The sequence below is a fragment of the Octodon degus genome, unplaced genomic scaffold (assembly GCF_000260255.1).
Source record: "Octodon degus isolate 3935 unplaced genomic scaffold, OctDeg1.0 scaffold00070, whole genome shotgun sequence".
In the NCBI taxonomy this organism is placed as follows: Eukaryota; Metazoa; Chordata; class Mammalia; order Rodentia; family Octodontidae; genus Octodon; species Octodon degus.
The window spans coordinates 11823197-11846214 of NW_004524646.1; the positions used below are offsets into that span (position 1 = coordinate 11823197).

Here is a 23018-nt window from a genome sequence, read left to right on the forward strand (position 1 = left end):
TCTTCTGGCAGAAATTGCTGCCTGGAAGTTGTCCTGGAAGGGGGAGGGGCTGGCGGGTGCTAATGCTCTGCTCTGTTGAGTGAATGGGATGGAGGCGGTTTGGGTTGGCTCCAGGGGGCCCCTGTGGGGACAGAGGGTGGTGCAGCCTAGCAGTGGTGGCTGAGTTGGTATCCACTGATGCGCTGTCCCAGCACGCAGCACACAGACCGTGCTGAACATCTTTCCAGGCAGGTTACAGCAGCCCAGGATGGTGCACAGGCTTAGGGAGGAACTCAGGGGCTTCTGTGGCCTTGTGAATGCTAAAGCGATGGTGTTTTTTGTTTTGTTTTCCTTTGGTGGAACCAGGGATTGAACTCAGGCCCTTGCACTTGCCAGGGAAGCGCTTATTCCACGGAGCCATCTCCCCAGCCCTGGTGTTTTTCTTAAAGCCGGAGCCACTGGGATACATTTATTCCACTAGAGATCTGGGATCCAGAAAAAAAATGCACCTGCCAGAAGCTTTAGTGGACCTGAAACTCAAGGTTAGGCCTTCTGGTTGTAGCTTTTCTGCAGCTCACTGCCTCACAGGTTAGAGAGGGCCAGGAAGCTCACGTAACAAGCTCGTGTTGCATGAGCTCTGCCCGTGCCCCCAACCCTGGTGGTCCCCTCACTTTGAGGACCAGGGTGCTGTAAACAGTGAGCTTTGCTCATGGAAAGATTCTAACCCCTGGAAGGAGGATAACCAAGGACACAGGTGTCCGGGTCAGAATCAACTCTCCCTTAGCAACTGCAGAAAACACCTCACTCTGCCTTCCTGCACCTGTGTTCTCTGTAGAGCGCAGCTGCATGTGATCAACTTCAGCCGGCCACCAGCAGGGGCAGTGTGGACAGGCCCAAACCTGCTCACTTTCCCTCCCCACCCATAATAATTCATTCCCTTATCAGGCATCAGTTCATGGTCTAAGAACCCCATAAAGGCTGCTACTTCCATGTGCTTTTACGTGACTCAGCCACTGACTCACTGTGTGACCTTTGCAAGATCGATGTGGACATAGATCTCTGCAGGTCCTTCCTGCTCTAATGGCTTGTGGTTTCATGTGCATTTTCTGTACTGCCATGAATTCTAATTCACTTGCAAATGCCACCAATGTGACCATTGCTGTGAGCAGGTCAGATCAAATTCTGTGAGTGAAGTGAGTGGTGAATGCCCTTCTTTACTTCCTGGAGGGCCCTGGTGCATTCAGAATAGTTTAGAGTGCACCAGTCCTTCTTCACCTAGGAACAAGAGCCAGGGGATTCGCCCCTGGTCCTATAACCCTGTAAGCCAGAGCCAGCTGCAGCTGCCCAGCTGTGTCTTCCTGCTCATCTGCACCTGGGTCACTCTTCCCTCTCCAGCTGGGTCTGTGCACACAGGCTGCGGTGAGCCAGGGCAGCTTGCACCTGGCACAGAGCTCCTCACACCCCTGACACTCCGAGTGCCAAGGGCAATGGGAGCCTCTTCTTTTACTCAGGCCCCTGCACTTGCCAGGCAAGCGCTTATTCCACTGAGCCATCCCCCCGGCCCCATGGCGAGCCTCTTCTGCCGCAATGTTTGACCTTAGCCTTGTTCCTGACCGGAGAACCATTAAGATCCTTGGCACTTCCGGGCACTAAGAGTATCTGTTTCCAAGCTCCTGCAATGGCAGGTGGTGGAAGCACTAGGGAGCTTCAGGAACAGCCCTGTGTGTGAAGGGAGCTTCACTATGAGTCCCAGCCAGCCTCTGGGAAGGAACAGGCCAGCACACTTCGGAGTCAGTCAGTGAGTACAGCGCACCCCACGCAGGAGGTTCAACACCCCACAAGTGGTGCACCCACTCGCCTGGGACAGGAGCCCCCACAACCCTTTCTGGACTTCACCCTGGGTGCTCTTTGCTTTCATGGCTCATCTGTATCCTTTAGGGTAAATATCAGTTATCAAAGCAAATTATCAAGCCCCAGCTGTGGGCAAGTGAGCTGGAGGCGTACGTAACAGGGACGTGCTCAGTGTGATTGGTGTCTGAGCCAGGCACAGCCTTGTGAGACCAAGCCTTTCACCTGTGGGGGCTGCACAAATTCTGGGGCACGGGTGTCAGAACTGAGTTAAAGTGTGGGCACCCAGGTGGTATCCACGGAAGACTGGCATCTGGTTGCCTGCCTGCAAATGAAGCCCTGCAGAGCACAAGAGGAAACTTGCGTGGCTGGCCCACTGTTCTGCCAGCTCCCCTCACTGAGCTCCATGTACAAACACATTAGGGAGGGGAGCAATCTGCAGGATGTTTGAGCTAGCCCTCTCACACACACCCTTTCCTTGACCTTTGGGGCACCTTCTCTGGTTACAGGGTAACAGGGAGGGGAGCTGACCTCATAGAGTTCACTCAGGCCTGCACTGGATTGTCACCCCACTGTGATACCCAGGGTGCTTCCTGCAGACACTGCCCTGACTCAGTGTTGCCCAGCCTGGCTGTGCCGTGACCCCTGCCTCTCGCGGGAGAAGGCACCTGTCGAGCCCTGGGGAACCCAAGATATTGTAACCTCAGCTTCTGTTGGGTCTCAGCAATCCTCCAGGAGCAAGAGCGTGGGTCCTGTTCTCCCCGGCTGACTCTGGTCCTCGCTCTGCTGCTCTCTGATTTGTGACCTCCATCAGGCCCAGGAGCTCTGTGGGCCTCAGCTTCCTCTTTTCTACTATGCCATACCATGGCACGATGGTGAGTCTGTGCACTCTGCCACAGGAGAGAGGCCCTTTCTCTGCAGGATGTTAGCTGTCAGGGGATGCTAAGGCCACAGTGTTGGAAGAAGCTGGGAGTCCTATGCCTGGCCCGGACATGCTGCCTCTGTACTTGGACTTGGGCAGATCACGTCCCTTTCCTGGGCCTCAGGAAGAAGAGGGTGGCTGTCCATACATGACAGCCTCACAGCAGAGAGTCCAGGAAGACACAGGTGCAGGGGCTCCCCTGCTAGCAGTGAGAAAGGGCTACAGCAGTAGGTGGCCGACTCCCCTCGAGTGAGGAGAGTACCCTCCCTGCCAGCTTGAAACTTCATGAGAACTTGTGGCCTCCATGAGTTGACTTGGGTCAGCAGGAAGGACCAGGCCAAGGTGGCGGCATGGTGTCCTTGTCCCACCTCACTCACTATAGTGCACGTGACTTGAGGTAGGTTTTCTCTTCTCTGATGTTCTAGAGTGGCAGAGTCAGCCTAGACAGATTCTCCAAAGGGACATCTGGAAGCAAAGGACTCCTAAGTCCTGCTACCCATGCAGACAGCCCCACAGGGGGAAAAGCAGTCCAAGTCCCACCAAACACATGCAGGTGGATGGCTCATTTTGAAGTTCCTGAGCCAAATTTAACTCTGATTTAAGAAAAAACTCCAGTCGTGTGTGTGTGTGTGTGTGTGTGTGTGTGTGTGTGTGTACGTGCCATTTGTCATGTGTACTAAGTTTCCTAGGACTAGATCAAAAGAAAAAAATTATACTTGATTTTGTTTGTAACTTAACAGAGAGCTATTTTCCTAGGAATAGATCAAAAGAAAAAATTATACTTGTTTGTAACTTAATAGAGAGTTATTTTCTGTTTGGGAAAACTCCCTGTCACTGGGGGTGTGTGGGGCAGGTGGCCGCAGCCAGCTGATTCTGTCTCCTCTGCCATTCTGACCTGTTTCTTGTGCATCAGGCACTTTCTTGTAAATTAACCCTGTCTCTCCTTTGTAATACCTCCAAGGCATTGTATGGGCTTTTTTTTTTTATAATTTATGTAATGGATCATATAAATTGGGATTTTATTTCTGAATAATATGAAGAATGTGACAAAACATTTACTACAGAAAGGGAGCCCAGGGGGTCTGAGAGGCCTGACAACTACTGTCCTGGAAGTTCTGGAAATCAGACTGGCTCCTTCTCGACCATAAGTCTTCCTGACAGTGCCCCATCTTACTGAGGAAACAACACCGGGGTAGGAAGTGAGGAGGCGGAAAGCGAGTGTGAGCAGACCACTTACTGGTTGGTGTGACTCAGGAGGGGGCTGGGTGAGAACATGGCTCCTGTTCTTACCCGAGATGGTGTGGCATAGTAGAAGCAGCACAAAATGGTGTACAGGCTGCATGCTGGGAGCCAGGATGCCTTGCTTCCAAATTTCTCCTCTGCGCCCGGGATCCTGGGCAAGTCTCGTATCTGTGCTAGCCAGTGGTGGGTTATAGGGCAGGACGGTTGCATGTGACACAGGCATCACTTCTCCTCTTCTGTGCATGGGAGGTGGTGATGCCTGTCTGAAGGGATTGCAGGGCCAGTAGCCTTGTGCACAGAAATGTGCAGGGGATTGGGGGGACAGCCCCAGTCGGCACGCCTGACCTGATCCACTCACTGTGTGTGGGTGTGCTCGGCCCTTCAACTGCAGTGCACACAACAGTGACCCACAACCTAAGCCAGTGCTAAGAAGGGCTCAGGATCTAAGACCCAGTGTCAAGGCTGGGCTTGGGGGCAGCAGGGGAGTCAGAAGCAGGTGAACCCAGCCTTCCACAGGCCCCTGCCCCGACCTGAATCTACACTCTGAGGCCCTGGCTTCAGCCTCAACCTGGCCTGTGCACATCGCATCCTCCTCTGCAGACCAAAAGGACGCCTCTGGAGCCAGCAGCACCGCTCGCCAGCAGCTGTAGGTGCAGGCGCAAGGTGAGGGGTGCTATCTGTGCTGCAGGGACATGGTCAATGGAATTGTCTCACACAGAAATCGCACCCGTCACCTTGGCCTGCCGAGCGCCGCAGACGGGAGGAGTGCCCCTCCGCCGCAGTCCTGCTGCAGGGACCCCGCTGTCGTGGCTCAAGGTTTGTATGCTGCAGATAGCACCCTGGATGTAGACGCAAGCACACTGTGGCCACAGCATGCCCTTGACCAGCACTTAGCCTTTCTAAGACTCTGAAAAATGGGCCTCACATCTACCTCACTGGGGTGTTATGAGATCCTTGAGCAATGTGTGCAGAAGGCTTTTGTCACCTGAAAGTCGCCATAACTGTCTGAGGTCATATGAAGCCATCCACACAGGCAGCTCCAACCTCGGCTCCTATGGCATTGGTGCTGGGACAGCACTCTCTTAGGGGACAAGGACGTAACCCTAGGCCCGGGGTCAGTGCTGAGGAGCTAATGGCCAGGCAGGGGGTCAGGAGTTCAATATCCAAGGAGAGGCTCTGCCTGGCCCTCGGGATCTCCCTCTGCACTGTGGGGCAGCACTGCCAGTTCCTCGTGGGAGTCCCTAATGTTTAAATTTTCAAACATGCACTGGTACCCTGCTGCTGCGGTTGACCTCTGAAGAACCCTGGCCTTCTGCAGTTCACGCCTGGCAATGACCACGGCCTGCTTCACCGCCAGCCTGGGACATCTCCCTGCATGAATGCCAAGATTCCTATGGGGGTTCACCTTTTATAGTCACATCCTGGACATGAGCCACTGAGGAGGCTGTTAGGACGTTGCCCAGCAGTGCCCACCTGGTGCTCCTGGGGGACTCCTGAGCTGCCCATGGCTAGGGAAGGTGTTGACAAAAGGGCTCAGACCGTGCGCACCTGCTCCATGTCCTGTCCGTGGGGCAGCTGCGGGCCTGGAGCGAGCCATCCCCTGTGCTGTGCCTTGAAGAGTTTCTTCTTTAAAAGGCCATGGGAGCTACCTCACAGCGCTGTCCAGCGATGAGACGACACTGTGACTGCAAGCTGTAAAGCACTGTAAGGGCACAAACTGTAACTTTCCTGAAAACACTAGCCTCAGGCCACCTTCCTCAGAACATTTCTAGTGTGACAACCCTGGAGCTAAGTCACACCGTTGTTTAGGGAAGAGAACAAGCCTCCCTTTCCCGAGCCCCGTAGGGCACCCGGGCTCCCTGGTCCTGCCCCTCTGAGCTTGCCAGGAGACATTAGGAGTGAGTTTCTCCACTCACAGCTCATAGCTGGAAGTAGCTTGCCTGCAGCAGCACTAGGGAGAGGCAGAGCCCAGGCCAGAACACAGGCCCCTGACTCCCAGTCCTGATCGCCGCCCTTTGGGCAAGAGACTCTGGTCAGCTGCTCTATGCGCTGTCTGAGCAGTAGCTCAGCTTGCTCAGCAGCTGGTCCTTATGCACACTTAACCCGACCCATCTCTATGGGTAAAAACACCTCCTGGGAGGTGAAGAGTCCCTTGGTGTCCACTTGCTGTTTCTCACAGAGTGCACAGAATCTCTTTCCTGAAGAGTGATTACTCCCTAGCTGACCTGAGGAGCAGCAGGCCTAGGCTGTCTGCCAGCCTCTCACTTCCCTGAGCCTCTGCTCAGAGTGAGCCTGTGTTTATCGGGGCCTGGCGTTTCTCTCTAGACTAAGTTCTGGGGGAGCAGTTTAGATCCACCAGTCCAGTGCCTAGCATGATGTTCGATGGAGACAGGAGCTACGTCTTTCAATTACTGAGCATCTGCGCTGGGTTTTCTGTCAGCAATCGAGCCAGGCGTGGTCCTGCATTCCCAGAGTGTGTGTGAGGGAGAGAAGAGGCCAGGGTGCTGCATGTTGTGGTGGAGAGAAGCATGGTGCTCCTGGGAGCCCAGGGTAAGGCCTGGAACATGGGCTTCTGGATCGCATACCCAAGCCAGAGAAGGGAGGGACGTAGCAGTGACAGAGCTCAGAGCTGTGTGTGGGCCCAGCACTGCTCTTGGGAGCGCCACTGGCCTGTGTGCATGTGGAATGCAGAGCGTGGGCTCCGAGGAGCCAGCGGGCAGCCTGGGAGGATAGGCTCTGGTGTAACATTCCAGCTTAGACTTTGCCCTGAGCCCAGAGGAAGGCCGCGCGCTTGCCAGCAGGCTACTGTGCTTCTAGCCTGTATACTCAGAGCAGTGATAAGCAGGCAGCAAGCACTCAGAGAGGCAGTGTATCCCCAGAAGGGAAGTGGAGGTTCTCATCCAGGACAGGAAAGCCAAGAGGACAAGGTCTGCTGGCCTTCTGGTGGGCAAAACTGTGTGGGCCCCGCCTCAGGCCCCTTCCCTTACTCCAAAGCAGCCGGGCCAGGGGCTGGGGCAGTGGGGCTACCAATTCCTTCAGAATCCAGTGTGGTCCTAAAACTCTGTGTGTGTTTTACATATTTTTATTCTACTCTAAGGATGTAGAAGCTCTGAGGGAAAACTAAAGGGGAGTTGATGCATTCATTCAGGGAGATGAAGGTGCCTGGTTCGAGCAGGATCACTAATAGAGAAGCCAAAGAGGCTGTGAGGATTGGGCCAGGCAGCTGGTGTGTAGGAGCATTGAATCCCAAGGTTAGAGTTTCCCACAAGAGCCAGAGGAAGCCGCAGATTGCTGGCCAAGGAAAGGCAGCTGAGAGCCTAGCTTTCTGCTGTTCCGTCTATGGGCACAGGCTCAGGGACAAGCCTGCAGCAGAGAGAGCAATGGGGGTGAGGTTAGCCTACAGGTGGCAGAGTGAGCTGGCGGCTCAGATGGAGGCAGGCCAGAAGGTACCGAGGGCAGATGGCTTTCTATGGAGACCGACAGAGGATGAGTTGGGAAGTCACAAAATGGAGATAGCACTGTCTGTGAGAGGCACTGGCTTGAGCTCCCAGGTCGCACTGGGGTCAGAGAAGGATGGAAGTTTCAGTCAGAGTAAACAGAAACTCAGAATCTTCAAGCAGACCGAGGCCCAAGCAGAGCTCTCCATGGAGAAGCAGGCAACAGGAGGGGGAGTGACAAACACTGCCTGAGGAGTGAGAGGCCGTGGCCCAGGGCAGAACACTGCTCCCTGGGCTCGGTGGTACCCAGACTGTTATGGCCGGGCGTGCACAGACGGCCTTCCACCCAGAGGGTGCACACCACATGCACCCCCAAGGCCTGGATTCCTGACCCCCTGTTCCTGTCACCTACTCTGGTCCCACTCCTCAGTTCCCAGGATGAGACGAGAGCTGCACAGTGAGGTTTCTCCCAGCAGACACCTGGGGTCCCTGAGACCTGTGCTTCGGCCCCCCAAGCCTGCTGGCGCCATGTAGACAGGCAGGCTCTGATAGGTCAGCCGGGAGCCCTCATTAAAGATTGACACCCTGGAGCCCGTGTGGCGGCCGCACAGCATATGGGTTACCACTGCTGCAGCCAGGCAGCTGAGGAGGAGGAGGTAAGTGGCCAGGATACAAGAGGCACCGCGGGGTCGGTGCCCAGGAGCCCTGCCCGTGATGGCCAGCAGGGAGTGGACCGTCCACTGTTTCTGCTTCTGCACTGTGCCTGCACCGTGCTTTGCAGAGTGACCTGTGGGTGACGAGAGCGTGTCCCTCCTCCTCCTCGCCCTTCCTGGGCCTCTCCTTTTGTCCCACCTACATCTGGGGTGAGGGTGGGGCAGGAGGGCCAGGCACCAGCCCTGGGACGCGTCTGTCACTGTTGATGGAGGGTGTATGGGGAGGTCCTGCAGAGGCTTGGAGGCCTGGACTCAAGCCTGGACTCCAGGTGGCACGAGCTATGCTGGGAGGTCATTCACCCTTCCCCAGCTTCGGCTTCCCTGTCTGCCCCATCTGGCGGATGCCTCCCCCAGATGCTGCAGGGGTGGGACAAGTAGCTGATGCAGTTTATGCTGTTGGAGGTTGCAGATTGGTTTTATGTCCTGAAATGAGCGTACTAGGAAAAAAAGCTGGGCATGGTGGCACACACCTGTAATCCCAGCACTCGGGAATTAAGGCAGGAAGATCGTGGTGAGCTGGAGGCCAGCCTGGGCTACATAGCAAGACTCTGTCTCAAAGAAAAGGGAATAGGAAAAAAGGCTCCGTCTACAAATCGGCTCTCCCGAGGCAGTGGCCTGCAAATCGGTTGCTCTGGCCTGGAGCTGGAGCCCCACTTTGCCTCTACTTTGGCTATGACATTGTGCAGGTCCTGCCCTGCCCCTGAGCCTCAGGACCCCTCCATGCAAGGCATGGCGAGGGCCAGGAAGGGATGCCACTCACTGGCACCAGGCTGTCTCCAGGCCTGAGCTGTCCTTTGTCAGAATTATAAAGGTCCTGTAGGCATGCGCTGCTGTGACATTGGGGGAGCAGGACTGCAAGGGCTGGTTGGCGCTTCTCCTCCCTGAAGTACAAGTGGAGTCCTCCACAAGAAGCTGGAGCTCTTGGGACCATCCTTCCCCATCGGCCACGAAGGAGCTAAGCTGTGACTGCTGGCACAGGGCTCAGGTCTGAGGGTCTGGGTGCAGTTCGAGGGTGACCCATCCGCAGATGCTGGGGACCTAAGCAGAGCACATTAGCCTACTGTAGCCTAAGCTCATGTATGAGGAGGGGAACAAGGCTCACTTCCTAGAAGTGAGCATTAAAATGGGGAAGGGCAGCCAGGTGTCACCTGTTAATGGGCCGAGTGTGAGAGATAGGGGTGCTGGACACTTTTTCTTTCTAAATGTGGGAGGAACTGTTACCCTGCCAGCACTGAGCACCAGTGTGCTGTGGGCCAGGGCTTTGCTGGAAGACATTTGCTGGGTGCCAGTCCCAGCTCTGCAGCCAGTGCCTGGGTGGCCTTGGCCGGGTGACTCTGAGGAATGTGGCCAGACCAGGATCAGGCCCAGATCACAGACTACATGCCCACAGGGACACTTCCTGCCTGCTGGGAGGAGGGGTACCCATAGTAACCATTTCCCCTGCTGTCAGAGGGTAGGTGTACGGACCCGACCAGGCTGGCTCCACTCTTCGCCATCCAGAATGGAGGGGCCTCCTGGAAACAGGGAAAAGAGAGATGCTGGGGAGGAGGCAGGGAGAGCCGGGGGCTCGGGGCTCTGCCAGCCCAGGCCAGGTGGCTGCCGCTTCCTGGCCAGAAATTCCATCAGGCATCACTAAGCAGGGGCTGAGCCTCTGTCTCTGGCACCCCCAGGATCTCAGGTTCCCTCTTTACAGGAGGCCAGGGGATGCCTTCCTGTCGAGAGGAACTGGAAACTTTGCCTGTCCCTCTGTCACCAAAGAGCCACGGGCTGGTGTCCCAGGGCCTGGGAGAGGGACAGGTAAGGGGCTTGCTAGGACCCTGTCAGCTGTCTGGTGAGAACCCATGAGCCCCTGCCCTGCACCTCCAGACCCTTCAGGGGTTGGGGTCACAGGAGCTTTCCTCCATAGGGACAGCTGGCCACCAACTTATACCAAAGGTGACATGGGGTAGGAATACCCATTTGGACACTCTAAAGAAGAAAACTCATAATCCCAAGATTACCATTGTATTTCCTTTGTCCCTTTGAGTTGCAGAGATTCCATTGCTCTTGATTTATGGGAAACTGAGGCCCAGGAAGGGGTGGGACTCACCACCATGTATAACTGCATAGTGGCAGCCACAGAAGCACAGCCTGTGTGAGAGGCTGAGAGGAGGGAAGGTTGGAGTGGAGCAGAGCACAATTCCCACTGTCCCAACAGACCTCTGGGGCAGACTGCCTTCCAGAGTGACCACGTCAGTCACAGGCATCACACAGGCTATGCCCAGGGGCCCTTGGACTCTACAGCCCTGCATGTCTCCGACTTCTGGGCACCTCTCCCTGAGCCACACAGCTAGGGGTCAAAGCAGTGAGGCCAGCAAGTGCTGAGAGCCTGCGGTCTGCATCCAAGAAAGGCCTCGGCAAGCTCTTGAACGGTCTCCCCTGGCCCTTGCCTCCCCCACTGCACTTGTTCAGTCCCTGCAGTCAGGCACAGCAGTGAGGACATTCACTGGCTAGTCCTCGTCAGATGGCTGACGCTGCTCCAGCCTGCTAGCTTCCACAGAGATCCCAAAATGCTGTATGAGTTCTCTCAGGAGACTTGAGCTCTCTTCCCTTCCTGGCCTGTGCTGCTGCTGTCTGCATGCCACCACTCTCGGGGACCTCAACATCACACCAGCCCTGCCTTCCCAAACCTTGGGCGGCACAGGCCCCACCCCACCAAGGCTGTACTCCGCTTGAGCACGTGGCACCCCCAGGCCTCTCTTGGTTCTCTAAGAACATTGGGCCTGCCTGCTCTGGTCTCTCCTGAGCCTGTCACCTGCATATTCAGCAAACACGTTGCGCGGTGACCGTGTACCAAGGCTGAGAAGTGCCAAGACTGTGGCAGGGAGTGGGAACAGGCAGGAGGCCCTTCTGCTTGCCTGTGCTCCTACCTGCCTAGATTGGCACAGGCATATCTGAAGCGTCCTGGTGAGCACAGGGGTCTCCTGAGGAGCTGTGCCCCATATACAGCCACCACAACCCACATCTATGTCCGCCATCTGTGTGGGCGTGGGACAGGGCACAGTGTTGGTAGTGTCTTGTTCATGTCCCTGGAGCTGACAGCGTGCACAGGTTCATCTGCTCTGCTCTGCCCACCTCTTCCCACCAGGCGCTTCCTCAAAGGCGGTGGTGCCCCATGGGAAACTTGCCAGCCTCGTGGCAGTGCAGGCACTGTAGGAGGCCTTTGGACAGGTGCCACCTGCACAGATGCCAGGCACTGAAGGGATAAGTTTTGCAGCAGAGTCTATTGGCAAAGGGAGGAAGCGTGTCTCTAACCCCTCTCTGAGGACGTGGTTTGAGGGTGTTTATCGGATAAGGGAGTGGATGGTTTGAGGCATGGGGACAGGTGAGAGGCATAGCAGTTAGTGGTCTGCTCATGTGTGAGCCATCCTCATAGCTCTGCACAGGGTCCATGTTTAGAAAATGGTGGTTATGTGGCCTGAGGGTAGTGCTTCAGGCCGCCAACATCAAAATGTCACCTTCATGGGCCAGGGAGATGGCTCAGTGGAACAAGTGCTTCCCTGGCAAGCACAAGGGCTTGAGTTCAATCCCCGGTCCACCAAAAAAAAAAAAAAATGTCACCTTCAGACATATGCATGGGCCAAAGTGAGAGGGTCTCTGGTTTCAACAAAAGTGGCCCCCAAGTCTCTGAAAATTAACATAAGCAAGTGTTACCACCACCACCCCCTCAGGTCCAAGCTGTCATCTACAGAAAAGCTAGTTTAATGGGAGACTTGTCACCCGTTGCTCTACTGTGTGACCTCCAAAATTGGTGACTTTTTTTTTTCAGGATCTTGCGCTTGCCAGGCATGTGCTTATTCTACTGAGCTATCTCCCCAGCTCCTTGGTGACTTTGTTTTCCCCTGGGTGACTTTTTTAAAGTCAACTGAAAACAAGTACCTAAAAGCATAAGAAGTAAGATAGTGCGTTCAGATTTGGCTTCAGGTTCAGGGGAAAGCTCGCTCCTCCACAGAGCTCCTAAGAAAGGCATATGGTGGTCACTAGTATCTGTGCTGTGGCCCTGCCTTCAGAGTCCCAGGCGGGACACTGCCCTTGCTGGTGTTCTCCTCAGAGGGCACTTGGCATCCTGGCCCCTGGCCCTTCTCCAGTGACAGGCTTTGCCCTGGTCCTGTGCTTATCCCTGCTGGCCAGCCCTCCCTCGCCCGCTCCTCACCATCTATGCCTTTCTGGGAGCTGTGACTGGGCCCAGACCCTCTCCCCATCTCCTTTTCTTTTCCTAAGTCCCCTCATCGTGGCCCACACAGATCCCAGGACTCTGGGTCCTACTGTGTTCAACAGGACCTGGAGCTGGAGCTGGCCGGTGAGCCTGTGGGCCATGAGAACTGTCACTGCCCTGTGGGTCTGCGTTTTGGCACAGGTCTCTGCCTCTCTGCTGTCACTGCTCTGCGCTATGTCCAGGACAGGTCCTGTCCACACCTCCTCCCTTCCACGACTGCCACTGGCTGGACCCCAGGGATGCCCAGTAGCACACATCCTCACCACCTTGCTTTCTGCAGGCTTTGTGCTCCACCTGAAATGTCTCTTCCTCTCTATCTGTGGTGCCAACAGGCTTTTCATTTTGATGTTGGCAAAGCTCGTCTGAGTGTGGAGGGGTGGAGTCTCCAAAGGGTGGGCAGGACCCTGCCTCTTGGCAAGACCAGCTTTCAGATGAGATGAGCCTGGGGCGCGAGGCCAGGGTTGTGAGCCCATGGCTCTGAGCAAATCCCCTTCCCTCTCAGAACCTTGATGAGGTGATCCTTTTTCTTGTGTGTGCTCACATGCGTGCATATGTGTGTGCACAAGCAGACCTGGGGTTGAGCTTAGGCCCTCACACAGGCAGGGCAGCTGGCTGGCTACTCTACCATTGAGCTATATCCTAACCCTGTTCATTATCCGAGAAAGTCTCCCTAAATTGCTGAGCGTGGCTTAATACTTGGAATCCTCCTGCCTTAGCCTCCTGAGCCACTGGGATTATGGGTGTGTGCCACTGTGTCCAGCTGAGATTGCCTTCTGAGCAGCATGCACAGACCTGGCTGTGCAGGCGTGCAGGTGGGCTGAGGTCTCCACAGCAGGCCAGAGGGCTGTACACTGTGACGACAGCTGGTGTTTCACAGAGCTTTAGGGTTTACCTGGGACTTCTGATTCATATAGCAGCCACAGTGTCTTTGCAAGGAGTCACTATCTGCACGCGTGTTGGGTGTCCCACCGCACTGTAAGGAAGGGGACACAGGTTGTGTAGGGGCACAAAGTACACAGGTGTCAGGTGACTCCATACCCGGCTCCCAGTTGTGAGCGGAGCAGAGGGACAAGGTCACACACGTGTCCTCACTGCCGCCCAAGTCAGCGCAAGCCATCTGGTGCTGGCCAGATGTAATCCAGCAGCACTCTCAAGCAGCCATTGGTTCTCAAGCAGGCAGGTGGGCGGGTGGCAGGCAGGGACCTGAGAGCTTGGCCTACTCTGAGCCTCTGCAACGTGGCTCCTGCCGCCGTGTGATGGCCATGAGCAGGAATCCATCAGTTTTCATCCTGTGGACTGCAGCGTCCAGCATGAGGGCCAGCACCCGTGGCAGCAGAAAGAACAATAGGAGGAGGCTGCAGATGCACTTGCTCATGCTTTAGTGGCTCCAGGTCACCCATGAGCGTGGCATGCTTGTGGTCTGATGACCTTTTGATGCCGCCACCTCTCAGCACCAGCATCGTGGTCACTCGATCTTCCATATGAATTTGGGGGTGAGCAGCACTCAGCCCTAAGGCCCTGCTTCTGAGGCCTAGAGTGCGCACTTGTCTTCACCAGGCCCGTTGTGCTCAGCTGCTTCCCTGGCACTAACTGCCATCGCCCTGCAGCCTCCCTAAGTACCACTCAGCGAAATCCAGTGTGTGGCCATGCCAGGCCCTCTACCCAGCAGCACTGGGACTCTGGAGTGGAAGAGATGGGGATGCAGGCAGGGAAGCCTCGGGCTCCTGGGGCTGGAATGACCTTGAGGCGGAAGCAGGGCTTTCCTGTGGCCTGCTGCTTGCACCTGCAGGCAGGCTCCGTGCAGACTTCCTAGGGACCAGCGCCTGGCAGCCACTGCCTTCCCTGCCTCTGCGTGGGCTGCTGGGCCCGTGTGCGCAGGGTCAGGAGTCAGGATCTCACGACTGCACAGATGACCTGTGTGACGCAGTACAGACCAGGACCTTCCCTAGGCCTGCACTCCCACCCCTAAGACAAAGGGACTGAGCTTCATAATGCTGGGGACCCTGGTAGCTCAACATAGACCAACAGTTTCAGTGGTTAAGAATGGAGGAGCTGATGTAGTGGTGCACACTTGTAATCCCAGTACTCAGGAAGCTGAGCCATAAGGATGGCTGTGAGTTCAAGGCCAACCTAGGCTACGTAAAGAGTTCAAGGCCTGCCTAGACTACACAGTGAAACCTAATCTCACAAAACAAAACATGGAGGAGCTGGGTGCAGTGGCATACTCTTGTAATCCTGGTTACTCAGGAGGCTGAAGCAGGAGGATTACAAGTTCCAGGCCAGTCTAGGCAATTTAGTGAGACCCTGACACAAAATTTAAAATAAGGTTAGGGATGCAGCTCAGTGGTAAAATATCTGTCTGGCATGGGCAAGGCCCTGGATCCAATCACCAGCACCAAGCAGAAGTAAGTGAGAATGGCAGGCCTTATGCAGCCAAGTGTTCTGCCTTGTGACACAGAACTCGAGCTGATATGGCTGTCATCCTCAGCATAGGAGCAGAGCCTCCTGAAGGGGGCTGGGTTCCTCCTGTCCTCCCTCAGCCTCTGGGAAGCCTGGCCTTTAGAAGCCCAGTCCAGGCACAGAGGACCTTGCTGCAGCCAGGGGAGGACCACTCCTCAGGCCAGGGGCCACATGAGGCCAGCAGGACAGGGCCTCGGCCCCCATGAGAACAGAGTGCAGTTGATGAGCGGTGTGGTCACTGAGACCAGATCCCACGAGAAGGCAGAGGGCCAGTGGTGTGAGCCAGAGCCCAAGGCCAGAGCCAGTGTAGCAGCAGCATCCCAGCACGGCACTATAGCACACAATTCTAATCCCAGCTGTGCAGGAGGGCCCACGCTGCACTGGGAAGTCTCACAAGATGCTGTCTCATGATGACATGTCCACAGGGCTGGAAAGGTGGCTCAGCCTAGAGCACTTGGCTAGCACGTGCAGGACCCTGGGTTCCATCCCCACTATGTCAGGTGACTTGAGGCCAGCGTCAGTATCAAGGGGCTGAGGGCCAGAAGCAGGTGGGGGAGCAGAAACTGCAGGTGCCACCTGCCTGGTAGGGGGGGCCAGCAGCTAATGGGGACAGTTTTTTTAAAGTTTGGGTTCAGTTTATTTAGGGCTCAGAAGGAGAAGCCACAATGAAGAGAGAGGAAGGGCTGGCTGACTGGGCTTGAGGCAGGGGCATTCGCACAGGTGAGAGGCCGCTCTTCAGGAAGGCAGCTGTTCAGGCATCCCTCCTGCAGCCCAGGGCGGGGACACTGACAGTGGTCTGATGGGCCCTTCCTCCCTCTACTGACCACTCTGCTCTGTGCTTCTCTGCCCCGCAGGTCCCTCTGCCCAGCGTCAGGTACAGAATGGCCCCTCTCCTGAGGAAATGGACATCCAGAGAAGGTAATGCCATGCCCAGCAGCCTCCTCACAGAGCCAGGGCTCCCTACGACTGGGGACAGGCAGTAGCAGAGCTGGAAGGCCCAGGCACTGGTGCAGCAGCACTCCTGGCATCAGGACTAGGGTGCTATGCAAGACCCCATCTTTCCAGAGAGCCCTTGATCCCGACACTGGTGGTCCAGGGGTGATCGCACGCTCCCACATGCGTCTGGAAGTGGTCACCTCATGCAGGGCATCGCCATGGTTCTGGGGTGATACAGCCTGTGCCACCCTAGTGGGAAGGGCAGGGCTCATCCTGAGATCCCAGTGGCTGCCAGGTAGCAGCCTTGCGCTGTGGGTCCCAGTATGAGAAATGTGCTCAAACCAGGTCCGCCCTCCCTGCCAGGAGCTCCGCCTCTGACTGATGAGGCTGCAGCTTTCTGGTCTGGAACCCAGAGAAGCCCCAGTGTGCGCAGGCACCTGCAGAGCCCTGCACTGGAGTTAGAAGGCCGGACTGCCTCCCACAAACTAGCTGGGGCTTCCCCAAGACGGCTCAGCCTGGCCTCTCCCAGACTCCAGATCTGAGAGCCTTGGAGCGAGCAGCCCCTGTGCCTGTCTCGCCCTCCTCAGTTGGAATGGGGTTAGCCCTATGCTCCCTGTCCCTAGCAGGTACTTTCTGGTCAGGAATATGCTTTCTAGCATGCTGGCAGCTATGAGATCCACTTTGCAGATTCCTAAGTGTTTGCTGAACCATAGGCCAGCTTCCTCGCAACTGAGCAAGGCCTTTGCACACCTTGTTTTGCTGGCATCCTGCACTGACCCTTCTGGGTTGGTGTTACTCTTTCCAAGCTGAGCTGGCTGAAGGTCAGCAAGGAAATGGCAGGCCCAGAGTCAGCCAGGAGCCTGGAGCCCAGCACAGGTGTCTCTGCCCAGAGCAGACAGGAGGTACAAAAGGCAGTGGCTTTGACCTCCAGCCCCAGCTGTTCTCTCAGACCTGGTTAAACACCCACAATGCCTCCTCCCTTCACCGGAGGTCCAAGTCCAATGTATTGGGGCAGCAGAGGGTGTGGTCTCAAGGCAGAGCGCCCCCTGGTGTCTGGCGGGGACCTGCAGGGACTCCTGTGAGTGACCACCAGTGGTTTCAGTCCCACTGCCATGGAGGGATGACCCCAAGCATGGCATGCTTTCTCTTTTAATGCAAACACAATCATCGCTTCAGTGCTGATCTTTAAATAGTTTTCAGGTGATCTCGTTTAATGGTTTTTCTGAGTCTGCGGCCTCTGTGGAGGCTGCAGCTTGGATGGAGTTTGGGATGGAGAAGTGAATGCAGATGCTGAGGGGACCCCAGGACCTGTTCCTTCCTCTGTAGGCCTCCACTAAACCCTGTCAAACACCCTGAATGGGTGGTACTCTTACAATGGAGAGGGCAGTGGCTTGCCCAAACCCATGAGGGCAACTGCGGGCACCAGGACGTCCCTGCCAGGGTGACATTCACGTGTTTGTCCTCCACATGCACTGCTGAGCGCCTGCTGTGTTCTAGAGATCCACAACCCACAACAGACCAGGCTTCTTGGCCCCTGTATCGCCACAGTGGAGACCCAGTCCAGAGCTGACTCCGCCAGGGCTTGAATGGCAGGCTTGGTGTCCTTCCCTCCTGGCTGCAGCCTTGCTCCATCCTTAGAGGACTGTGGAAGGCCCCTCCCTTTCTGGTGTCTTGTTCGCTGGGTTCCATGAATGTACCGGGGGTTCACTGTCCTCACTCAACTGGCGTTTGAGAGCGCCCCAAGGCCACTGTGCTGTGAGAGAGGAGGTACACAGAGCTCTGCTCCACTAATGGCCTCCAAGTAGACCTGGGCGTGTGGCTGGTCTGCAGCAGGCATGATGGGATGCACAGCCTTTGTGTGCATTCACGTGGCAGCCTCAGTGCCTAAGCATTGCCCCAGGGAGCTCAGTGGGGGGCACTGAGAACAGGAGTCCTGAGGCCCCCAAAGCCATTGAGCCAGTCACCAGGCAAAGCCTGGTCCCACCAGTGGCTGAAATCCAATCATCCAGGGGTGGCCTGTGCGTAGGTGAGCCCCCTTCTCAGGATGCTGGAGCCCATGCAGGAACTGGCTCCTGACAGTCCCTATCACCAGGGACCACCTACCACAGTGGCCCCAGTGAGCACAGGAAGTAGCCCCATGGTCCGAGTGCAGAAAGGCAGCCGCCACTGTGCTTGCTTTCCAGACAAGTGATGGAGCAGCAGCAGCATCGCCAGGAGTCTCTGGAGAGAAGGACCTCGACCACAGGTGAGTGCCCGCCCCTGAGCCCCTGCCGGTGGGGCCACACCACCACCACCACCTCTGTGAGGTGATGATCACTTGTAGCCATAGCATGTGACTGTCACCTCAGAAGGAGCAGGAAAACAGACCACAGGGAGGCACAGCCCCCACCCACATCCAGCCAGGGACACGGACCCGTGATGAGCACGTGTCCCAGCACATGGGACATGCAGTGGTCACATTGAATGTGGGGAACAGAGGCACACATGTAGTGCACCCTGATGAGGCGATGATAGACACACGGGGGTGGGCCCATTGCCTAGCTACAGGGGCTGCCCGGGGGCTGCGTCCGGAGTTCGTGTGGGATGCAGAACCTTCCAGGAAGGGGGGCATTGATGGGGCGTCAGTGGCGCCCTCATCCACTCTGCCTTGCTCTGTGTGCTGAAGTGCCCTCTACGGTGCTGCCCACGGCCGGGCCACCCGCCCCATGCACACGTCCCCTTTACATTTGAGCTCCTGCACACAGCGAGGAGCGGCTTCCTCCTTCCACACCCTGGGGTTCGGCCTGGCCCTCGCTCTCCTCACTGGTCTAAGACCTTTCAGCAGAGCAGGGGCCCTGGTCATGGGCAGTACAGCAAGACGCTGCTCCTGGCATGCTGTCAGCTTGTTGCGGTCCTGACACCGTGCCTGCCTATGGCGTTTGTTGATTCCTTTCCCAGAATTGAGCCCTCAACAGTGAGCCCAGGCTGGTCTCCCCATGCCTAGCACCATGCCCAGCACACAGTGGGAGCAGGCTATACCAGGGAGGTGGCCAAATGGGTGCCCCAGTCAGCCCTGGGACCCACAGATTGCTGCCATGGCCCCAAAGGCCAAGGGCCAGTTCCAGTCACATCTCAAGGACCAGTTTCTACCAAGGCCTAGGGTGGCACTAAGTACTCAGAAGTAACAGAGGAGGAAAAAGGCACAGCTCCCATCCCATGGGCAAGCAAGGCTGGGGCCAGAGGCAGCCACAAGCTGGGGGGTGTCAGGCTCACATGTGAAGGAGCGGGCCAGCCAGGCCCACCCTAAGGGCCTCCTGGAAGGGGGAACCTGGTCTGCTCCTTATCGCCCTGGCGAAAGGCTGGGCACCTGCCGGGCCTGGAGATTGACTGAGCCCTGTTGTGTTTCAGGGCCCATCCTCCCACCTGGACACCCCTCCTCCGCAGCCGGCGCCCCCCTCTCATGTAGTGGGCCTCCACCCCCACCCCCTCCTCCTGTCCCCCCTCCACCCACGGGTGCCACCCCCCCACCGCCGCCCCCACTGCCAGCCGGAGGAGCTCAGGGCACCAGCCATGATGAGAGCTCCGTGTCGGGCCTGGCTGCTGCCCTGGCAGGGGCAAAGCTGAGGAGAGTGCAGCGGGTAAGCGCCCTGGAGATGACCGTAAGCCAAGGGAACCAGACTGGCAGCACCCACAGTGCACACTGCAGCTCGGGACCCCTGGGGTGGGGGCAGGCAGGAGAGCCCCGGCTTCCTGAAGGGGACCACAGGCAGGGATAGCACTTTGTACGTTATCTTTTCATGACTGAGGAAACTAAGGCCCAGGGGTTAAACTCGGCCATGGCCCCAAAGGCCAAGAGTCAGTTCCAGTTACATCTCAGGGACTAGTTTCTACCAAGGCCTAGGGTGGCACTAAGTTCTCAGAAGGAACAGAGAGGAGAACTCCAGTCTGTGTCACACTACCTGGTGCAGGGTCAGGCCCCAGCCCCGGGTCTCCAGCTCTTGGTCCTTCCTTGCTTTTCCCCGTTGCTGGGTGTCTCCCAGCTCAGCCTTTCTTCCCACGGTGCTCAGAGGAGCTGGATCCCGCCTCCCTTCCATGGAATCATTCCTGTGGGCTGGGGGCAGTAGATGAAGGAGTCCTGCCACCAAGGGGTGGTGCAGGCACACAGTCCTGCCTCCCCTCTTGAGGGCTGCTGCCTCTCCTGATACATGGCATCCTCTGCCCTCAGCCGGAAGATGCTTCGGGAGGCTCCAGTCCCAGCGGGACCTCGAAGTCCGATGCCAACCGGGCAAGCAGTGGGGGCGGCAGTGGAGGCCTCATGGAGGAGATGAACAAGCTGCTGGCCAAGAGGTGGGTCTCGTGCCCCAGACACACACCCTGCTGTACAACTCTCAATGGGCCCTGAAGCCATCGTCACCCAGGCTTCCCAGGCAGGCAACGCTGTAACTTGTGTCGCCTGAGGCACTGGGCTAGGAGGAGCCCTCTAGACTCCATATCCCGCTTCATGTTAGTCTAGCAAGTGTTCACTTCCACTCCCTGCTTCTGTCCTGAGCAGGGGTCCATTTGGAAGTCAGGGAAAGGGGAATCCTAGCTGCACTTAGGGTCCCTGGAGACATGGACACAGCAAGAGCTCTCTGGAGAACAAGGACTGCAGGTGCTGCTCCTCAGACCCACTGTGGGGTGGTGCAGGGGCCCAGGGACATGGCCCCTGAGAGGCAGGAAGAGAAGGGCTCCCTTTGTGTCGTGACTGGCTCAGAGCTGGGTCACTGATTGTCCACCTTTCTGGACACTGGCAGGTGTGGCTCCAGCCTGCGCAAGGCCCTTAGCCCGTCACTGTGGTTGTTTTGTTCCCTGGCTGAAACCTGAGGAAGTGGAGAGGTCACGCAGCTCTTTCGGAAGAGCAGCAGGGCTTGGCTTTTGTTCTAAATGCGGCCTGACACAGCTTCCAAGGCTGCAGCTGACCCAGGCCGCAGAGGAGACAGGGACGGGCCTTGTGTCAGAACACTGTCCGAGGAAGGGCTTTCACTCTGTGGCCCTAAATCATCCCACTAAGTCGGAGCGGCTCCATATAGACTAGGGGAGGAGACGGAAGCCATGCGGGCAGGGAGCTGACCTGATGCTCTGTGTAGGGAGGAGCCAAGCGTCCTCCCTGCAGGCCTCAGGAACCCCGTGCAGCAGCATCGGAGCACCAGGGCAGTGAGGCTGGCCCACAGCATGGCCTCCCAGGCCTGGGCAGACTAAGCAGCTAGGCTTCAAAGCAACTTCACAAGTCAGTAAACTGAGGCAGCCAGAAGTCGACCGGAAGCACAAAGTTAAACAGCAACATGCGGGGGGGGGGGGGGGGGCAGGCCCTGGACCTGAAGCCTAAGTGCCTTCTCTGGGGAGAAGGGACACCCTCTGCAGGAAGACAGCAGAGGAGCAGGCAGTGCTCAAGCCCTAGGGAAGCCGGAAGAGGGCTGGGAGGAGACAGCCGGAAGTTGAGTAGAAGAGAGCCCCAGCCACACGGGCGTAGGCTCCGCCTCCAGCACCCCAAGGTTAACAGGGCCTCGGAGGAGCGAACAATGTTTGAAAAGATTTGTGTGTGTGTGTGTGTGTGTGCGCGCGCGCGCGCGCAGGGTCTCACTACGCAGCTCGGACTCGTAGTGATCATCCTGTTTCTGCCTCCCTAGTGCTGGATTACAGATGCGTGTCACAACGCCCAGAATGCGTCTCAGGCTCAGCGCGCCTGGGGGCGGGGCTGGCACGGCATTTAAAAAGATGCTATAAGCACTTCCCGGAGTGAGTAGCCAGAGAGTTACTAGCTCTGCCCAGACGTTGGAGCCTAAATGACGGGAAGCTGCTCTCCCACAACAGGAAGAGGCCAAGGCCTCCAGGCCCGGGGAGCCAGCGAGGGCGCAGCGCTTGGCACAGCCCAGCAAGCGTCTGCCTCGCAATTCTGTGCTATCCATGCTGGAGATGGGCGAGGGCCCAGAGGGCGGGGAGATGCTCCTCGAGGGCCCTGGCCCTGTCCTTCCTCTTAGGGCAGACAGTTACGGGGCTTGTTCCCGGTGGAGGATGCAGAGGGAATGCAGATACTCCTGGAGAGCCGTTTAGCCTGCGGGCTTTCACAAATGCTGACCCCATAAATCTTCATTGCTGGGACCCGCCAAAACCGAAATTGATCCTGTATGGGAGACAGGATGAGGCCTCATTGCCTAAAGCAGTCAAACTACCTCAGTCTTAACATCCTGCCTGGACATTGTGGGCTATTAGTTGCTAGGCAATCTTGTGTCTTACAACTTTGTAAAGGCCCTTACTGTTGTTCTGGGGATCATTTTGCCAACCAGGCAGAGGAGCGACCTCCTAACCCAGCTCTTGTTTTCTCGTCTGTCTTCCTTATTCCTGCCGCTCTTTCTTCCCAAGTACAACAGACAACACTGAGAGACCAATAGATTCCTACACAGCAAGGCCTGTGTGTTTTTGTTGCTCATAGTCCTGAGGCCGGAACCCAGGGCTACATACAGTCTAGGGAAGCACACTACCCTGAGCAACAGCCCTGAGCCTTTTCTTTCTTTTTTTTTTTTTTTTTTAATTTCAAAACAAGATCCTCACTCTTCCTCTGAGCAGCCTGAGGTAACCTGTGAAAATGGTTTGCTATCCTCTCGACCCAGAAACCCCCACAAAATCATGCAAATCAAGAGGCTCAAATCTTCACATTCACTTTAAGAACACGCGTGAAACTTCCCAGGCCATCAAGGGTATGCATATCCAGAAGGCCACCAAGTATCTGAAGGATGTCACATGAAAGAAGCAATGTGTGCCATTCCGGCGTTACGATGGTGGAGTTGGTAGGTGTGTCCAGGCCAAACAGTAGGGCTGAACACAGGGTCAGTGGCCCAAAAAGAGTGCTGAATTTTTGCTGCACGTACTTAAAAATGCAGAGAATAATGCTGAGCTTAAGGGTTTAGATGTAGATTCTCTGGTTATTGAACATATCCAGGTGAACAAAGCACCCAAGATGCGCCGCCGTACTTACAGAGCTCATGGCCAGATTAACCCATCCCTGAGCTCCCCTGCCGTACTGAAATGATCCTTACTGAGAAGGAGCAAATTGTTCCCAAACCAGAGGAGGAAGTTGCACAGAAGAAAAAGATATCCCAGAAGAAACTGAGGAAACAGAAACTTATGGCACGGGGGGCCAGGGAGTTAGCTCAGTAGAATAAGTGCTTGCCTGGCAAGCGCAAGGGCCTGAGTTCAATTCCCAGTTCCGG

General features: G+C 56.6%; 1 protein-coding gene across 2 annotated transcripts in view; it reads left to right on the forward strand.

Annotated features, from left to right (window-relative positions):
* The window catches only part of Evl (Enah/Vasp-like), a 54205-nt gene that overhangs the window by 23922 nt on the left and 7265 nt on the right, over window positions 1–23018 (forward strand). For both annotated transcript variants that reach the window (XM_004635190.2, XM_023719616.1), the window contains exons 4-7: window positions 15711–15774; window positions 17976–18037; window positions 19180–19409; window positions 19997–20118. In XM_004635190.2, the coding sequence (XP_004635247.2) occupies window positions 15711–15774; window positions 17976–18037; window positions 19180–19409; window positions 19997–20118 (478 nt within the window). The remainder of the gene's footprint in view (window positions 1–15710; window positions 15775–17975; window positions 18038–19179; window positions 19410–19996; window positions 20119–23018) is intronic.